At 46.0% G+C, this 18,510-nt stretch overlaps 2 protein-coding genes across 3 annotated transcripts; both read right to left on the bottom strand.

Moving 5' to 3' along the window:
* Positions 1-446: 446 nt before the first annotated feature.
* Positions 447-8,192, bottom strand: LOC121916987 (myeloperoxidase-like). The gene is made up of 12 exons (XM_042442579.1): positions 8,060-8,192; positions 7,048-7,147; positions 6,228-6,403; positions 5,940-6,063; positions 5,461-5,590; positions 4,718-4,924; positions 3,922-4,237; positions 3,383-3,543; positions 2,865-3,117; positions 1,753-1,923; positions 990-1,227; positions 447-645 (listed from the first exon to the last, which is right to left on the bottom strand). Exons 1-12 carry the CDS (start codon positions 8,190-8,192, stop codon positions 447-449), a joined length of 2,208 nt encoding a protein of 735 aa, XP_042298513.1.
* A 5,418-nt stretch (positions 8,193-13,610) lies between these two features.
* PIMREG (PICALM interacting mitotic regulator) lies at positions 13,611-18,238 on the bottom strand. Of its 2 annotated transcripts, XM_042442281.1 has the most exons (6): positions 18,157-18,238; positions 15,847-16,157; positions 15,318-15,613; positions 15,021-15,116; positions 14,360-14,409; positions 13,767-13,871 (listed from the first exon to the last, which is right to left on the bottom strand). In XM_042442281.1, the coding sequence occupies exons 2-5, from the start codon at positions 16,108-16,110 to the stop codon at positions 14,379-14,381; spliced, it is 687 nt and encodes a 228-aa protein (XP_042298215.1). In that variant the 5' UTR covers positions 16,111-16,157; positions 18,157-18,238; the 3' UTR covers positions 13,767-13,871; positions 14,360-14,378. The 2 variants fall into 2 exon arrangements, with proteins under 2 accessions (XP_042298216.1, XP_042298215.1); XM_042442282.1 differs by lacking the exon at positions 14,360-14,409 and having other exon boundaries at positions 13,611-13,871.
* Positions 18,239-18,510: the final 272 nt, after the last annotated feature.

Here is an 18,510-nt window from a genome sequence, read left to right as displayed (position 1 = left end):
TACTTAGTCGGACGTATTTAACTAAGTGTCTGATACAGGCCAACGTTTTAATTTCAAGAGATGGGTCAAACTTGTCCCCTCTTCGCCTTCTTTGCTCACAACACAGAACTTTATTCCCTTGTACAGTATTGGTTTATTTTTGTGTATTTAGAAACTTTATATCAAAGCATGCAATATACTGTATAATGACACATAAGATCAAACCATATGAAAAGCCCATCTCACATTCCCAATGATACTCAAAGTGATCTATAGCCATATTGACTACTAGCCGTTCAATGGCCCCGTGCGCCATAAATTTACCCAATCCCTGTTTCAAGCCGTCCATGTTGGCGGCCATCGCAGTGTCTTGTGGCAGCGAGTTCCACAGTTTAACTTACGAACCGCACGGCCAACGTTAGGTACCCCTCGTCCCCATTCCCAACCCGCCCCTGGCTTTGTCCGCGCTACTCTTGCCAAGCCGACAAGTCGAGCCCTTGGACTTCGCGGCAGTTGACAAAATCGCTTGGGTAGTGGTTCCTCTTGAGGATGTCCCTAGGCACCTCTCGGATGCGCGTGTTGTCGCAAATGATGCGGGAAAAGGAGTCGCGGCTCAGAGCCCGGCGCTGCTGCGGGGTGAAGATGCCATCTTTCTCCCACCAGAATCTGCAAGGAAGACGCAGCAAGTCAGTCGATGACAATCACATTTGCGCATCACGCTAAGCCATGGTTTACATTAGCTTTGGAACCAGGTTCGCCAGATTGCTGCGTTGTTGAAGACTGTGTATGAAAAGCATGCTCTGCCCTTTGGTGGAAAGGTTATTAGTATTGTTGTTAGTAGTAGTATTAGTATTATTAATCCATCAGCTAAAGGTCTAGGATGCTTCCCATTGCTATAAACTACCTGCTGCATCAATGTACCACCAACAAAGCTCACCTTACGGGTATCCATTTTCACTCCCCAAAGAAGCCCTTGGGAATCCTAGTTCTCCATCGGCTAAAATACCAACCTGTCTCCGTCCCGGACTTTTCTGAACTGGGTCCCGATGAGACACGCCAGGAGAGGGCCGACCCTCCCATGGGGCACAAAGGGTTCTGCCATGCCCCCGATCCAGATGTCGATGTTGTCCGGCGTTTCGTAGAGGTCTATGAATTTCTTGGCCAGCTTTGGGTTGCGCAAGACGACGGCGAGCTCGGCTTCGTCGCGCGGCTCGGAGAGACCGCAGAAGCGCCTCCAGGCGTTGTATCCTAATGAGGAGTGGAGAGAAAGACCGTGAGCATTGCTTCTCTTATTGGCCACTGGATCCGGTGAATTTCAACAAGGACTATACACAGATTTTTGTGGAGGTTTCAGACTATGTGGCCATTCCTGATGTTTCGCCAGCATCTGTGGCTGGCATCTTCAGAGAATGTGCCCCACTCTCTTCCATGGCAGCATTCTCTGAAGATGTCAAAGCCACAGATGCTGGTGAAACATCAGGAATAAACTCTTCTAGAACATGGCCCCAGTAACCCACAAAAAACTATGGATACCGGCCATGAAAGCCTTCGATTTCACATAAGAACTATAAACTTTTATATCCCAATTTCCAACCTGGAACTCTAGCTAAAACACCAGGCCACCTCTCCGTTTTGGGGATAAGGTGGAAGGCTTACTAAGACTAGGATTCAGCTGTGACAGTGAGTTCCACAGGATAACCATCTCTCCAAGGATGATAGGAGAAAGAAAGGGCGGAAATAGCACCGGCAAAACATTACAATGGGTGCGCTCACCTGGCAAGCCATGGTCCCTTCCCCGCTGCAAGTTGAGAGAGGCCAGGTCGAGGCCGATCACCTCTACTTGCTCAAAGAGCCGCTCCTGGAGCTCCTCCACCATCATCTGGCTCTGCCGCATCAGCTTGGCATGGTCCGCCAGGAAGCCGCGGAAAAGCGGGTCGATGCCACCTATGGAATAGGAAGAGCATAGAGTTGGAAGGGACCGCAAGTCCAACCACCATCTGCCGTGCAGGAATCTCAATCAAAACATCCCCGACAAATGGCCATCCAGAAGAGAAACTCTCTCTGGAGCCTGAGTCTAGTTTCACATCAATGCCCACTTGCACATGGAACATGGGACGCTTCTCCTGCAATGCAAGTGCTCTGCCAGCAAGTTATGACCCTGCCACGAATGCGAGTGGCTGGTGTTCAGCATTGCACTTGCGAATTCACAACCTTAGAATTACAATTCTGTAACTGATCTGTACTCTTTACCACTACATGCTCACACTCCTGATAGTAGATGCCCTTCCAAACCTACCATAGCAACAACATCAGAGGTCCATTTGCCTGGTATTTGGAGTTCAATTCCACCAGAAAGAGAGTCTGCAATGATCAGGGGCAGGACCCTTGCTGCAAATCCTTGCTGGTTGAGGCACATGAAAATGCCATCCTCATGAACCCAAATCACCAGCGCAATAGACCTCCATCTTCCCATGCAGTTGCCTCTCGGGAAAGTAGGCTTGAGGGGGGTCAGGTCAGGAGATACTACTTAGTTACACGTATGTCACTACATAGCTGATATGTAGAACATGGACCAAAAAGTCTAGTTCTCGTGGTTCTATGTAAAAACCTGGCTTAAAGAAGAACATAGGTTGGACATTGGATTTATATAACTGTCCAGTTTCAGCTGCTCCCCGGGGTTCCAGGTAAGGATCTTTCCCACAACCATATTGGATGGGGATGCTGGGAATTTACATTTTTGGATGGATAGGTTGCTTTCTAGCCATCGATGGTTTCTTGATACCCAGCCTCCATCGTTCATCCCTTTGGTTCCTTACAAATGTGAATGTCTCCCCACCCAAGGATCTAGTAAATGGGAAACGCATGGCAAGGGAGACTCGGTTTACCTTCCATCACGATTCTCCACGAGGCGCAAAAGGTGAGGTGAAGAGGAGCATAGAAGTATGGAGCCAAGGGCTTGAAATCCTCATCCAGGCGGGGCACCAGGGGTGGGACGGAGCCATGTCCAAACCGGAAGGCCAAGGAGAACACATTGGCCACCGTTGGGTCCTCCGACTCGTTGTAACCCTTGTACAAGGGCAGCTGCTTGTTCGTCTCAGTGCCCAACACGAGGGGCAGGTAGTCCCGGAAGGTGATGATCTGCAATGGAGGCAAGGGAAGGTAAACTCTAGAGTGCACAATACTGTTTCCGAATGCATGCCTTCATTCATTGGCGGCAGGTCATTCCCATATCAGTGGAGCAGGGAATCTACTTTGGGCTTTAGTCTGAACTTGAAAGGCACTGATGTGCACTATAGACCTAACCATCTGCAGAACCAATGGATCTCCATCCTCCTTGGTTTACGCGAAGCCAGCATGAAGCTATTTCTTTGTGCCCATTTGTCCCATAGAGACGGGCGGCTACCTGATTCACGGCGCCAACAATCTTCCGCGCTTCCTGGTACAGCTTCTCTCCATCCCAGTGCGGATTCAGCTTCTTCAGTTCAGTGGCCAAGCGATTATGTTCCCGGACGAACAAAGTATGGATGGCGGTCAGCCCCAGGTTTTCAGTGGCCCTTTTGTCCCCTGAAAAATAAGAGATTGTAGCACACAGACACTCTCCATGAATCCAACAAAGTGGAGTGTGTATCTATCCCTTATATGTGTGTTAACCTGCAACAGGGATGAGCACCTTATAGCCCTCTGGATGTGATGGGACTGTAACTCCCAGCATTTTTCACTTAGGGTTGCTGGGAACTCCAGTCCAACAACAGCCAGATGGTTACAAATTTCCCATCCCAACCTACAAAATGGCGGAGGGAAGCTGGCCTCTCCAAATGTTTTGGCTTTCAAGTCCTAAAAGTCCCAACCAGCCAAGGATGCGGTCAGGGATTATGGGAGTTGTAGTGCAAAAAGGTATAGAAGCCAAGTTCTGACATTTGGCAACCTTTCCCGAAGACGTACCTCCTTTGAAACAGGGGATGTTGGCGGTCCTGTTTGTATAAAGGCAGAGGCTCCTGGATTTGTTTTCGAAGGGCAGGAGGCCCAGTCCGTTGTCGGTGAAGTTCTGGTTGAGAGCCATCAGACCCAGAGAGTTGCTGTTGTTCCGCAGGTTCCTGGCCAACGTATCTTCACTCCCGTAGACCATGCTGGCGTCAAGGTAAGACGTGATGGCGTTGAGCTGTTCACGGATGTACGTTGTGGGGTTGCAGGCAGGCGCCGTCCGGATGAAGGGCATGCAGACGCCGGACTTCTTGATCCGGGGGTCTCCGGGAGGAACCTAGGAGAGGGGAAAAACCAGTCTTTCGGTCATCCAAACCTAGAGTTGGGAAACCTATAAGAGCATTCAAAACTATCCAAGGTGCTAAAGGGAATCGCAGATGGTCAGTAATCCATACTGTATCCATACTGGGCACAAAGGGTGGTGGTGGTTATCCCACATCCATATATACAATGCAAACATCCAATGTGTATTGTGGAGTCGGAGGTTTCCACGGCCGGCATCCATAGTTTTTTTGTGGGGTTTTCAAACTATGAGGCCATGTTCTAGAAGGGTTTACTGTATATACTCATGTATAAGTCCAGACACTTAGTCAAAATATTGACCCAAAAAACCTGAGTCGACTTATCCATGGGTCGATATTTTTCCACATTCACAGGGGTCCTTCGCCCCAAACCCCAGCGAATATGGAGGGACCACTGTATACCCACAGTTTCCTCCCTTTCTTCCTGGGACCCCCAAAATGGTGTCCTCCGTTACCTTAATCGGGAAGCAAGGAGGTGCGTAGTTGCACTCGGTATTGTCACAGTGGGCCTCTTTGTTCTCAATGCTGGTTTCGGTCATGGGGGCCAGATCCAAGTCGTGGTCCACCCATTGCCCCCAGTGCATGAAGGCCAGCGAGCGCTCCTGGTCCTCCGTGACATTCGTGTTGGAGGTGGCGATGATCTGGTTGGAAACGCTCCGCACCTACGAGGAAGACGTTCGGAGAGCTCAGTTCACCCGCCATGCCCTCCTGACAAACTCTGGTGGCCTCCCCACTTTCCTTGTGCATCCAAATCCACCCAACTGCTTCCATCCAGACACTCTCTCCAGGTGTTTTGGACTGCAACTCCCAGCATCCTTGGCTTAGACTACTGGGAGTTGTATTCCAGCCGCACCTGGTGGGCCATATAATTCCAACCTCTGCTCCAGTGGTCTCAACCTTCGTCTCTCCTAATGTTTTGGACTTCAACTCCCAGAAGTCTTAGTCACCTCACCCAAATGATCAGGGATTCTGGGAGCTGAAGTCCAAAATGCCTGGAGGACCCAAGGTTGAGAAGCACTGCTCTACTCAAAAGTGAAGACGGGCCACTTGTGGCCCATCGGATGTTGCTGCATTGCAACATAGCCTTCCTCACTCCTTGGCTATTCTGGCTTGGGGCTGCTGGGAGGTGCAGTTGGCCAAAACCTGGGGGCCCACAATGTCCCTCTGCAGCTTTAGACATGGACCCTCCAACACTTACCAGCGGAAGGGGATGTCCATTATAAAGCTGGCCCTGAATGAGACCCCTGGGAAGGGAGATGCCATCTTCGTACTCCGCCGGGAGCCAGCGCGCATAGCCACGGTTGGAGGCTCCATAGTGTGGGTGCTTCCTACAACCGGGGGAAAAAGGACATACATTTGGGATTCCCAGTCCAGTAGTTTCCCTTATTTTTCCCCCCAGCTAAGAACTGTAGTTCTTTTTGTGATAGATTTGTTCATTTTCTCCATCCGATGGACTGGAGAGGTTGAAGTTTGCAAGGCGCCGAAAGTGGGACCAAGGATGGCCAACTTGCTACTGAAATCCCTCCTTTGCCAGATGTACATAGATCTTATACTCCTTTTTTAGGATCACTGTTGAGGATAGTGCTGCCCCAGAGTTATCATCATCCCTCCGCAGGCATCTTTAAGGGCAACAGATTTAGTATTTTAGCATGCGCTTTTGTGGGTTGCGATCCCTACCGGTTATTGCATTCTCCAGTGATGGTCCGGTAAGGACTGTCCTCTGGGCAGGAAATGGGACGGGTCAGATAGTCGCAGCCGGTCACTTTGGAGATGGTTTCCTTCTGCTTGCTGCTGAGGACATCTGAACAAGAAACAAGTGCAAAACTCACGTTATGGTTTCATCTCTTTAGACCTCTGCAAAGTTCTGGAACAGCCATAGGAACCCCCAGCTGCCCCTGAGGTTTCCCTAACTTCGTCGTACCCACTTTCTGGCTTTGACTAAAGTTCGGACTAGAGGAACCATACCTGTGATGTTGAAGGGCCTCTGCCATTTCTTCTGCAGCTTTTTCTTCAGGAGGTCCAAAGAGGTGTCCAGGTAGCTGGCGGCGCGTAATGCGCTCCTGGTGGCGGCCACCGGCTCCTTCAAGTGTTTCAGGAAATCCGACGGACTGACGTGGGTCTTGTTCAAGCTTGCCTTGGATCTGGGTAAAGAAAGACAAGAACGGAGAGTGGCCAGATGGTAAGACTATGATGATGATGATGATGATGATATGCCACCTTATGAATTGCAAAGATGTATCTCAGGGCAGTGTCACGAAGGTCCTGATGGGCATCAAGCTCGGCCAATGTGCATTGGCATTTTCGAGCTCAGTGGTCTCATAAAGGCATGGGGTTTTGATGGGCCCCATAAGGCGTTGTTGTCTTGTGCACTTTTAGTCGATCCCATAAAGGCGCCTTCTCTTTAGTTGGTTTCATAAAGGCATCATTGTCTTGTGTGTCTTCTAGTCAGTCCCATAAAGGTGTCATTGTACTGTGTCGGTCCCATAAAGGCAACTTGTCTCTATTCGGTTCCATAAAGGTGTCATTGTATTGTGTGTTTTTGATGCCTTTATGGGACTGTCTAAAGACACACAATACAACACCTTTATGAGACCAACTAAAGACACTCAATACAATGACGCCTTTATGGGACTGAATAAAAGGACAAATAGATGGGTTTTAATACCCATCTATTTGTCCTTTTGGGGCAGCCGAGGGTCATCTAGTCCAGATTAGCCATAGCTAGAGGAAAGAAGGAAGGTCCTTAGACGCACCTTCACCCCCCCCCCCCAAAAAAAAGACTCACCTTTCCCGGGAGAACTTGTATGCCTCATCCACCAGCTTCTTGGCTTCATTGATGCTGCCCAAAAGTTCAGGATCGGTGAGTTCCTCGGAGGCATCTGCTTCTAAAGATAGAGACGTATAAATGTAGGAAGAGCTTTGATGCATGCCATGGAGAGACCTTAGGCAAGTCACACTCTCTCAGCCTCAGAGGACGGCGATGACAGCCTCCCTCTGAAGATACTTGCTATGTAATCGGTTCGCTTTAGGGTTGCCATAATTTGGAAACAACTGGTAGGCGCAAAACGACAACAACAAATGGAAGTTCGAGGGAATCCAGGTGGATTCCCCAGATGAGAAGGAACATTTCTTTCCCAGAAATGTCTCCCCAGCAAATGATGTTCCCAGGTAGACTGTCCCTATACACAGAGGCTTTGCCAGGAAAAATAAAAAGCCACAAAAACCTATACCTTGGACGGCTAAAAAGACAAATAAATGGGTCCCGGAGCAAATCAAGCCTGAAATTTCCCTCGAAGCCAAGCTGAAGCTGTTGTACTATGGACTTATCGTGAGATAACAGAACTCACTGGAGAAGGGGGTTAATGCTTTAGAGATTGGAAATGTAGAAAGGAGGGATATGGATTCGGTCAAAGAAGCTGCGGCGTCCCTGACTTGGCAAAGTTTTGGAGGCATCTCATCCGCAAGATGACCATAAGTCAAAGTTGATCCCAATGGCAATTCACAATAACAAAAAGTGAAATTGGATCCATGGGGTTACCTTCGGAGGAAGGTTCGGATGCCGTCCGGCTCGCAGAAACCACCAAGAGACCCAACACTGCGATAATATTCTTCATCTCTTCGAAGGAAGAAATAAAAAACATGGTTGGAAAGTTTGGAACAAAACTGCAGACCATTTGTTTGAGGTCCCCAGATTGTGCCAAAGACGGCATAGTATGGGTTCCCAGTCCCTCCTTAAATTCAACCAGAGGCAAGCCATTCATCTCTCTCTTCCCATCTTAACTTAAATTCTCCCTTACCCAGGAGTGGATCTACCAAGGGCTCATTGCAAACCTCGCCTGTGTTGATCCCTTCGGTGGCTTCGGTGGAGTTTGCCCCATGGCAACACCTTTTTATAGCCTCGGTGGCGAGTGTCAATCGTGGGCAGGCCATTCCTTAGACTCTGGATGGGACAGAAGGCTTAAAAGAAGGAAGCACGTTTGCACAAAGATGGCATGAGCCAAGAGGAACTGTTTACTGGCATCTCCCTCCTTGGGATGGAAGAAGCCCATTTCCTCGTTTCTTGGGGCTGAAAGGTTGCTTTTGTCAACCTCTGGGAGGAAAGGTTTCGTCTTTCTTAGTCAACCCATTGCTTGGAGGGGAAAGGACTTGGAAAACTTCCTTTTCTTGGGGACGGCAGTGCCCCAAATCTGTCAATCGGCCTGTTGTTGTGTGGCAAGATTTGCCATTGAGTTGGCATTGATTTGCTCCGGAGGAGGTTTGCCATGGCCTTCCCCTGAGGCTGAGAGAGTGTGACTTGACCATGAAACCCAGCTGGTGGTGTAAACATTTAAACTGTGTATGAAAATAGGACTGAAAACAAATCCGACCCTTAAACAAATCCACGGAGTAACCATCGCTGGAGCGCTGTGTACGGTTTGGACCCAACGCACCTGAGAACAGATATGGTGCAGGTGGATTAAAATGCAGTAGTAGTAGTAGATGATACTGGAGCTGGCAAGAGTCCCAGAGGAGGAAAGGTTGCAAGGACTGGAGCAGTTTAGCCTCGAATGAAGGACCCATGAAGAGAGATGGGACCAAGGCATGCAAGGTTTTGCGTGGTGTTTTGGAACTGGGGGGTTATATTACGATTATATTACGAAAAGGCAATAGCGCCATGGAAACAAAGAAACTTAAGAGTCGGAAGGTACCCCAAAGGTCACATAGTCCACCCCCCCGTCATGTACCTCAAAGCATTTCAGTGCACTTCTTTGCAATGGAGCATCACGGTTCTGTTGCGTTTCTGCAACGCTGCTACGAAACACAGACTGCGACGTAAGATTGTGACCATTGCTTTATGTCGGTTTAAGGGGCGCATCCCCGCTGTGGAAATGATGCACTTTGGCACCACTTTAACCGCTGCGGCTCCATCCTTGGGAATCCTGGGATTGGCACTTTTACTAAAGAGTGCGGGCGCCTCACCGAACTACGAATCCCGGCATCCTGCAGATTGGAAGGGGTGCCAAAGCGCTTTATTTCCACAATGCAACCTTTGTATTGATTTTAAGAAATAAGAGGTGACTCTATAAGGACATGGGCATCATGCTTTCGCACCCCAATGCGTCCCAGGCTATAAGGCAAGTTGAAACATGCCTCCACTTTTGCCCTTAGCGTCCCAGTTGTGTCTCCGAACGCCCATCATGAGACCTTTCCAAGAAGCGGCGCTTCCTTTGCGGCGACCGTTACCCCGGCCATAAGGAAGCTTTTCTTTGCGTTAAACCCCGGATCAATAAAAGACGACATTCCCGTCTTGATTCCTTTCACCTTTATTGTCGTGACTAAGGCAAAAGTACATAAAGAGAGGGGGGAAACAAAATCAAAGGTAAGAGAGAAAGCAACGGCAGGTTTGTGTTTGGTTAAACCAAAGCAAACACCTTCAAAGTTTGCCCAGCGAAAATCTTATATTCCCACGTCTGTCACTGCGGGGTTTGCGCTTCCATTTTTTCGGAGGGTGGGGACATCAATGCCTGAATGGTCGCCCACAAAAGGGACAGGGCTTTTTTGGCTCTTGGAAACCAAACTTTCCAGGGGGTGCAGACTTTGCGAAACACACCGAACAAAGCGGCATTTGAATCTGGAAAGGTTGCACCTGATGGAAGGAAGGCCCCTTCATGAAATCCCCTTGCTTTGTTGCAAGACAAAACCAGAAGAGGAGCTGGGGTTCAAACTCTGGTCTCCTGACTTTCCCTTCCATCAAATGCATCTGAAGAAGTTGATTTATATCTGTGAAAGTCCATGCTACCAACTGCATTCTTGCAGTAAATGTCAATGCTGAAAGATCTCTTTGCATACTGGTTTTTACAGACTAACATACCAAAAGGGATCATGTCTCCCAGAAAAAGAGCGCTAGTTTGTGTGCCGATAGGGACCATACCTCCCAGGAAAAGAGCGCTAGTTTGGGTGCCCAAAGGGACCATACCTTCCAGGAAAAGAGCGCTAGTTTGGGTGCCCAAAGGGACCATACCTCCCAGAGAGTGCAAGTTTGGGTGCCCAAAGGGACCATGTCTCCCAGAAAAAGAATGCTAGTTTGGGTGCCGAAAGGAACCATACCTCCCAGGAAAAGAGTGCTAATTTGGGTGCCAAAAGGAACCATACCTTCCAGGAAAAAAGTGCTAGTTTGGGTGCCGGAAGGGACCATGCTTCCCAGGAAAAGTGTGCTAGTTTGGGTGCCAAAAGGGACCATGCTTCCCAGGAAAAATGTGCTCGTTTGGGTGCCGATAGGGACCATATCTCCCAGGAAAAGTGTGCTAGTTTGGGTGCCAAAAGGGACCATGTCTCCTAGAAAAAGAGCATTAGTTTGGGTGCCAAACCGAACTCTAAAGCCCATAGAACCCGAAGCTGTTATTCATGTGAGGCTAGCATTCACATGAAAATGAGACTAGGAAGTGGCCCCTTCTTCATCCCAGAAGTGCAAAGGTTCATGATGCGTTCAGACCCCCACTGATGCGCAAGGATCCTAATTCAAATTGTTGAATCTGTATGGTATGCACCAGTGTGATAATACAATATGCACTCACTCTGCTTTGCGTGAATCCGCACCATGTGTCTTTGCAATGTGTCTTTTAGGATCACCCAGAATGGACTAGACTCTTGCCTTTCGTCGCTCGACTCAGAATAAAAGAATGGTTCCCATTTTGAAAAAGGTTGAAGTACTAAATTGGCCCATAAATAAGTTGACACAGCTTTTTTTTTGGGGGGGGGGGGCAGTTTTTTGGCTTAAACCTTCTCAATTTATGCATGAGTCTATTTCTTGTTGTTGTTGTTGTCTGTGCGCCTTCAAGTTTGTCTCCGACTTCGGAGTGGGTTTCCATGGGATTCGAACCCTGGTCTCCGGAGTCTTCCCTTGCAAAGCCGTTCGCGAAATTTCGGAAGGAAAGAGGGTGAATTTGGACCCTCTGTGCTTTAATTTTCTTGTATGGTATCTTATCACACACTTATCACGATCGGACCTTTTCCGGCGCATAGGTCAAGCCTGTCTAGATAAAGGCGTTTCAGGAAGCTTGAGAATAAATTATTGGCCATCGATTGCGATAAGGATAAAGTGATGAAAGCCCTTAATCATAAATTGAGTTAAGTTACCAGGAATTAGAACAAGGAAAGGGAAAAAACACTTTGGGGATTTTTTGCAAAATGCTCATTATGCTATTTTTAATGTGTTTCTTTATGGAATTGGAACAAAAGCAGCAACAAGCATTGGTTTGCATTGAGAAGGGACAGCGGATTCGCTCTGGGTTTTAATCCAAAACGTCAACGCAGCTATAATATACAGTATTTAATATTTAATATATTTAACATGTTCTCTACTTGTCAACTTCATCACTTTGCATTATAGTCGCAAAGTGCGACAATTTTTGCGTTCGGTGCCCTTTCCGAACCTTTCCAAATATCCAGGCTTAGATGGCGCTTTATCGTTTTCTAACAGAGAGTTTGCATCCACATCCTTTTAACATCGCAGTCTTAGTAGTTACTCTATATTTACTCTACTCAAGCAATATACGTTACACAACATGCAATAACGCGGTGGTTCAAGGGGCTGCAAAAAGGAAGGATAGCAATAAGGCCAAAGGCGACTTCTTTGCAAGAGGAAGCATTTTGGCACCTTTGGCGAAGATGCCAAGCGGAGAGGGCAAAGCGCCAAGCGGGTTTTAAGAAGGGATTAGTTATTATTAGCCTTGCCAAGAGGTCTCTGGATGACACAGAAATGCAAAGAAGCCGAGAGAAAGCAGGTTGTGATAGAACAGCTTCTGTAGAGAGAGGTTTGCATGCTGCAGTCGTTCAATGCTGGACGATGGAATGTGGAGCCATGGGTTAGTTAAGTGCCATGGCTCAATGCTATGGAATCCTGGGAACTGTAATTCAATGCAGTGCACGAGATCGTCAAGTGAAATTAGCGTAATGCGGGCAGAAGGTGCGGCAAAGCAATGGTGCGCTCTGCATGCGCTCAGAGATTCATTGTGGGTCCTAAGTAAACGGCAGAGGATTCTGAACGGGAGTCTACTTTCCTTGTTTTAATTTCACTCTTAATCATTAGATTTATTATTAAGGGCTTTGGTCGCATAAGTCTAATTGCAAACAGTGCGCTTCCGACGAAGCACAATCTCACCTAGAAATTGTCCCCAAAATACCCTAAACCCCAAATATCCAAAAGCCATGTTTCTCCCTCCAGTGAAAGACGATTGACGCTTGGTCTGAAATCCACGCCGTCTTTCGGAGCTTCGGGATTCGAACACAGGGCCCTGGCTTTGACTTTTGTGTCTTGGATGAGGGAACGCAGAGGTCAGGGAGCGGAGGAACAACTCAAGAGGAACTAGATATTTCTATTTTCCCCCCGTTTTGCAATAAATGCAATAAATAAACCAGCTTCCTTTTAGATAGGAGGAACCTTTGAGACAAGAGAGGTGAGTCATTGAGATAAATCAGGAAACGGGGACAGAAAAGCTACCCAAAATAAAAGAAAAGAACCGTCTATTAAGGCCACATCCCCATAGACTTCGAACTGGGTCAGTGCGCGCCTGGTTTCGGGAACCCGTCGGACCAGAAGTAGCACATTGCTTCTTAAAAATAAACATTAAAAGCCAAAACTGCATTGCTCCAAAGACGTCCCTGGCATGAAGCAACGGCTTTAGGCAGCGGATCCTAAAGGGACGGAGACGGGCTTTTCTATCCCTCTTTCACTTCGGGATCTTGGGGACGTTCCCTCGTTGGGACTACAACTCCCTAAAAAAAGTAGTGGATCCGGGTCGGTGGGACAGCGGATCCGGTTCCGGGGTTTTAATCCGAATTACTAAAGCGCTCCAAAGCCTTCCTAAATAGGTTCAGCGTTTCTGGATAGCTCCTTTAAAGCTATCCAAAAATAGGACGGTTGCAATAATTAGTGGAACGGCAAACACGGATGGGCTTTGGACATTCGATGTTATGTAAGTGTTATGTATCATCATCAAAACTCCCCTAGAATAGATAGATAGATAGATAGATAGATAGATAGATAGATAGATAGATAGATAGATGGGGGGGGGTATATATTATGAGGTTTCCATTTCATAGCCTTCCATATGTCTTGATTTTATTCTTTCCCATAATGGCTTGAGCAATCCAACCTTTTATTCTATTTTCCCTCCCGTCATAAAACCAAACCAGATTGCCACCTGCGCAAATATGACACTTCGCACCGTTCGGTTTCGCCCTTTGCTTTGCTAACCGTTTCCGACAAAGATCAATAATAATAAAACGGGTGAGAAGAAAGCAAAGGGTTGTTTCCCGAACGGATCGCCTTTTTCCTCCTGACCCCAAAAAAAGGTTGAAATCCAGGGCTTTGCGAAAATTAGTGTCTTTGTTGTGACCATAGAGAAGCTTATATTACATTAATGTCAGTGCAGAGAGAAGAACAAAACACAAACGCACAAATAGGGTTAATGCTACTGCTGAAAGGGATCCGTATCCTGGTTGGTCCGAATGCACCGCAGTTTTGCTGCAGGTCTCCGTAAATTCAACCGGGAGAGTCCCCGCGACCGGCGTTGTGCGTTGCGCATGTTTTGCGCCACGGCTTGGTAGTAGTTCAAGATCGCCTGGTCCCTGCAACGGAGAAGGAAAGGATGTTAATAGAGGAGAAATCCGTCTACATTGCGTTGGTTTTGCCTAACATTCGGATGCGCTGGGACTATCATTCCCATAATCCCCGCCAATAAAGACGTCTATTAGAGAGGCACAATGGTGCCGAGGGATTCTTCATCCTTCCATTTCCAGTTGCCATTTCGCTGTCAAAAATCCCCCCCCATTTCGTCTGCACAAAAACATGCTGCGCAATTCCCTGTTAATCCAGGCATGTTAGCGAACGGAAACGGAGTGCGCAAAATAGTTTTATCCTTAAGAAAAGTTAAGAAAGCTTCCTTTCAAAGAACCCGAAAAAGGAATACTCTTCCTTTCCAAGCGCAGAGCAAAGGGTCTGGTTTGGTGCGGTTGTTCTTTCGCCATGCAGGACATGTTTGTGTGTTAAGGAGTATTTCCAAGCGGTTAAAATTAAATCAAAACGAGCAAATATATATATTTCATTCGAATGTTACCTGGATGATATTTTAATCTTCAGTTACGAATGAGCGAAACGGTCATGTCGCTGGTAGATAGATGAGGAGAAGGTCGGAAGATTAACGTTTGGGGAGACAAAGCGATAAAACGAGAGTCGAAACGGGTCGATAAAAAGGGAAATTCTGGTTTAAGGGAGGTCAGAGTTGCTGGAATATCGATGTTTCTAACTGGACTTAAGGTCATTTTTGTCACCGTTTTATTATTTTATGCCGGCTGTATGCCCTTATAAATTAATTAATTTGTCCATTCACGGTCCTTTAATCCCAGATCTGTTTAAATCTAGGACAAGAATCGCATCGCCGTCCGGATGTCATCGGACTACAACAACCCGGGTTCAGAAACGGCACGAAGGCACGCGACGACAACGGCGGTGGATAGGTATGTTTTGTGCGGTTTTAATAAAAAGTGTCCTAAAATGACCAAAACGATCCTCAACTCCAGCACCTCCCCAAACTGCAAATCCACGGCAGCTAAAATGGAGTCACGGTGCAATAAGGTTTGGAAGGGGAACGCTATCCACAACGCCTTTTGGGAACGACGGCCGAAATCAGAACCAAGGTGTTTGGCGATCCCTATTAAAAACCCACCCCGGGGACCCCAAGAACCGGAAAAGCGACCCGTCGAAATGTCCAAACTCACCTCTCCTCTTGGAGGATGATATCATTGAAAGCTTGAGAGAGGCGCTTGAGCCGGCGGATGCCGCTGGAGACCCGCTCCGAATCGCGGTCGAACCGTCTGCAAAAGAACCAGGTAGATGACGCGGGGTACAGTTAATAGTATTGACGGATTAATGGAGTCATTAATGGGAGGAATGAAAGGGAAGGTTTTAGGGTGACTTTGCGGGTTTAGGGGGTGTATCCGCACCATGGAATTATAGCAGTTTGACACCACTTTAACTGCCATCCTAAAGCAAAGCAAGGACTGGATCCTACTCACTTTCTCTGGCTGATGGAAATGGGGGAACCGTATGGGCTTCTCAAGGCGGAGGTCCTCGTGGATCTTCGGAGGGGAAGGAGGTTTTCCTGACGCCGGTGCATCTCCTCACCGAATGGGGACACCATCTTTGCGCCCGAGCCTGGGGTCAAGACCATGGCGCGCCTGATGCTTCTCCGGCGAGGGGTCCGTGGCTTCAGTGCGCGGTTTTTGGCCACATGCCGCACGCTGCCAGATGGGATTTTGGCCAGAGAGGCCACCAAAGAGCGAGCCGGACCTTGGCAGCTGTCCTGGATTTTCTGAAATGGATATATTGAATATTGATTATTGTAAAGGCAAATACGTATTAGAGTGGACCGCCGCAAATAAAGCCGTAATCGATTCCAAATGAAGGTTGCGGGCTTTCTAACAGCGTCTCCATCAAGCGTTTGGTTATCGAACATTTCCCCAAAGGTTTCAGTGCTATTCTGGTGGCTTATTGATTATTGGTTTTGTAAGCGCAGATATGGCATCCGCATGGCGCATCCCTTACCTGCGACACCGTCCCCAAAACGTTTTTGGCCGTCCGCTTAAGGTTTCTTCGCTTCTCCTTGGCTTCCAGGCTTTCCCAAGTCGGGTTTTCGTCCAGGTTTATCTCAGCGTCTCGGAGCGGCATCCGTTTTCGGAGGGACCGCCGCAGGTCCAAAGAGGGCTTCTTCCGGAACCGATCCGGGACGGGACTTTCCTCCAAGTCAGGAAGGATCTCGTGGCGACGCCAACCGACCGACGGCTCCAGGCTCTTGAGCAGAGATGCCATGTCTTTTGCTCCTTTCTGCTCCTCGTCGTCTGCAATTCCTCTGATGCCTTTGGACAAAAAGGGAAATTTGGTGAAGATGTTTCTGCTCCGTTCCTTAGTCCAGGGTTTTATATCTATTTCATTGTCGTTTTTGTTGTATTGTGAGTTTGTTTTAAGGAGGGAGGGGATAATGGGATTTATTTTACTGTGTTATATGGGGTGTGTTTTTTTTAATTGATGTAAGATACCTTGATTGCACTGAAGAGGCAGGATAGGAATAAATAAATAAATAAATAAAATTATTTGTTTGTTTGTTTATTTATTTATTTCTAGCTGCCTCTAATAATACTGGGATAATTTTATTGTGTTACATATTTTTGTTTTTGTTTTTATTGATGTAAGCTGCCCCAATCTTATTGAAGAGGCAGAATATAAATAATTTATTATTATTATTATTATTATTATTATTATTATTATTATTATTATTAATACTGGCATTATTTTAATGTGTTACACGGGGTTTATTTTATTGATGTAAGCTGACCTGATCTTATAGAAGAGGCAGGATATAAATAAATAAATAAATAAATAAATTATTATTAATACATTTTTATTATTATTATTACAGTTGTCTCTAATAATACTGAGATTATTTTATTGTGTTAAATTGGTGTTTTTTTAACATGTAAGACGCCTCAATCTTATTGAAGAGGCAGGATAGAAATAAATAAGTAAATAAATAAATAAATAAATATTATTATTATTATTATTATTATTATTATTATTATTAGAGTTGCCTCCCTGTAAATTTGCAAGCTGTTCTCTCGCTGTTTATTACAGTGGTACCCCGGGATACGAAATCACCGCGTTACGAAATTTCCGGGATACGAAAAAAATAAATAGGAAAAAACTGTTTCGGGTTACGGTTTTTTTTCGGCTTACGAAAAAATTTTTGGTGCTTTTCGGCGCTTTTTCACACGAAATCGCGGCTTTCAGCGCTAGCGGCTATGGCTTTTTCGGCTAGCGAAATCTTTCGGGTTACGAACGGCGCCGCGGAACGAATTACATTCGTAACCCGGGGTACCCCTGTATTATTATTATTGTTATTATTATTATTATTGCAATTGGAAAACTTGTTTTTGATTTCTAACACTTTTGGAATTTCGGAATAATGCTTTTTATGTATTAACGATGATTGATTATCTGTACTGACTGTAAATGCGGTTTCATTCCATGTTTTGGATTTTGGATGTGCGGCTTTTCTTTTCTTGCACTGTATATTTTAGCATTGTGTGTGTGTGTGTATATATATATATATATGTACACACACATATATGTGTGTGTGTGTGTGTTTTGTGCATTGTATTTTTTGTACTGCGTTTTAGTATTTTTTACGTTACTGGAACAAGTTATAAATGTTTTTATTCTCTTTGTGAAGCACCAACACTCAAAATACACAAATACACACAACTACTGACAGTAATAATGGAATAAATAAATAATAATAATAATAATAATATAATAATAATGGCATAAAAACTGTTTGCAGAGATAGATCCCAGGAAACTGAAGATACATAGTACGATTAAATTGATTATTTATGATATGAAATGTATACTTTGATACAAAGTATCAAAGTATTATATATATATATATATATTGTATATAATTATATATGTATTTGATTTTGCACACGTATGTTTGTTTTTATATGTGTATATAATTATATATATATATATATATTTGATTTTGCACACATGTTTATTTTATTTTATATGTATATATATATATATATATATATATGATTTTAATTGTAATAAATTCCTATCAAAGAAACAAATTAAACAGAGAAGTCTGAAAAGTTGGAGCATTTTTGTTTCCTGCCCATTTGGATGCAAACCAAGCCTAATTAATTAATTAATTAATATGATTTATTAATAATTAAACAAAATCTGGAGTGGGACTACAGCACCCATCACTCCCAGTTCTTGCATTTAATGGGATTTGTTGTCCAGTTCCTTATTTATTAATATTGACACACACAAATTGAAATGCAAAATGACTCACCTCTGGGTTTTGCAAGACTGGCAAAGACTCTCTTTGCAAAATTTCAAATTAGGTCCCGCCTCTCGCTCTCTGTCTTCTGATTGGCTGCCTAACCCAGGTCCCGCCCACCTCCTCCCCCTCCAACTGATTGCACCAAAAAAATTGCGTTCCTTCCCGCAACGCCCCATTTCGGCCACCAGAGGGCGCTCCAGGGCAGATAAGAATAATAGCGTTTGCGACAAAGCCTCCTTTTAGCCACAGGAGGGCGTCAGAGAGAGAGAGAGAGAGAGAGCCAGGAAGGAGATCGCAAATGAGAGAGCCAGCAAAAAAGGAAGAGGCTGCAGTGTGCCATAACAGCCACAGGAGGGCGCGAGA

Source organism: Sceloporus undulatus, chromosome 11, assembly GCF_019175285.1.
Source record: "Sceloporus undulatus isolate JIND9_A2432 ecotype Alabama chromosome 11, SceUnd_v1.1, whole genome shotgun sequence".
NCBI classification, from domain to species: Eukaryota; Metazoa; Chordata; class Lepidosauria; order Squamata; family Phrynosomatidae; genus Sceloporus; species Sceloporus undulatus.
This window is presented reverse-complemented; position numbering and strand designations above follow the sequence as displayed.

Coding starts and splice junctions, on each gene's coding strand:
- LOC121916987 (XM_042442579.1), bottom strand. CDS start 8,192: ATGGCCTGCCCACGATTGACACTCGCCACCGAGGCTATAAAAAGGTGT. Junction 5,591..5,939: donor ACTGGAGAATGCAATAACCG/GTAGGGATCGCA, acceptor CCCCGGTTGTAG/GAAGCACCCACACTATGGAG. Junction 1,228..1,752: donor AAGGGACCATGGCTTGCCAG/GTGAGCGCACCC, acceptor ACTCCTCATTAG/GATACAACGCCTGGAGGCGC.
- PIMREG (XM_042442282.1), bottom strand. CDS start 16,110: ATGGCATCTCTGCTCAAGAGCCTGGAGCCGTCGGTCGGTTGGCGTCGC. Junction 15,117..15,317: donor ATTTCCATCAGCCAGAGAAA/GTGAGTAGGATC, acceptor GTTCTTTTGCAG/ACGGTTCGACCGCGATTCGG. Junction 13,872..15,020: donor ATCATCCTCCAAGAGGAGAG/GTGAGTTTGGAC, acceptor TCTCCGTTGCAG/GGACCAGGCGATCTTGAACT.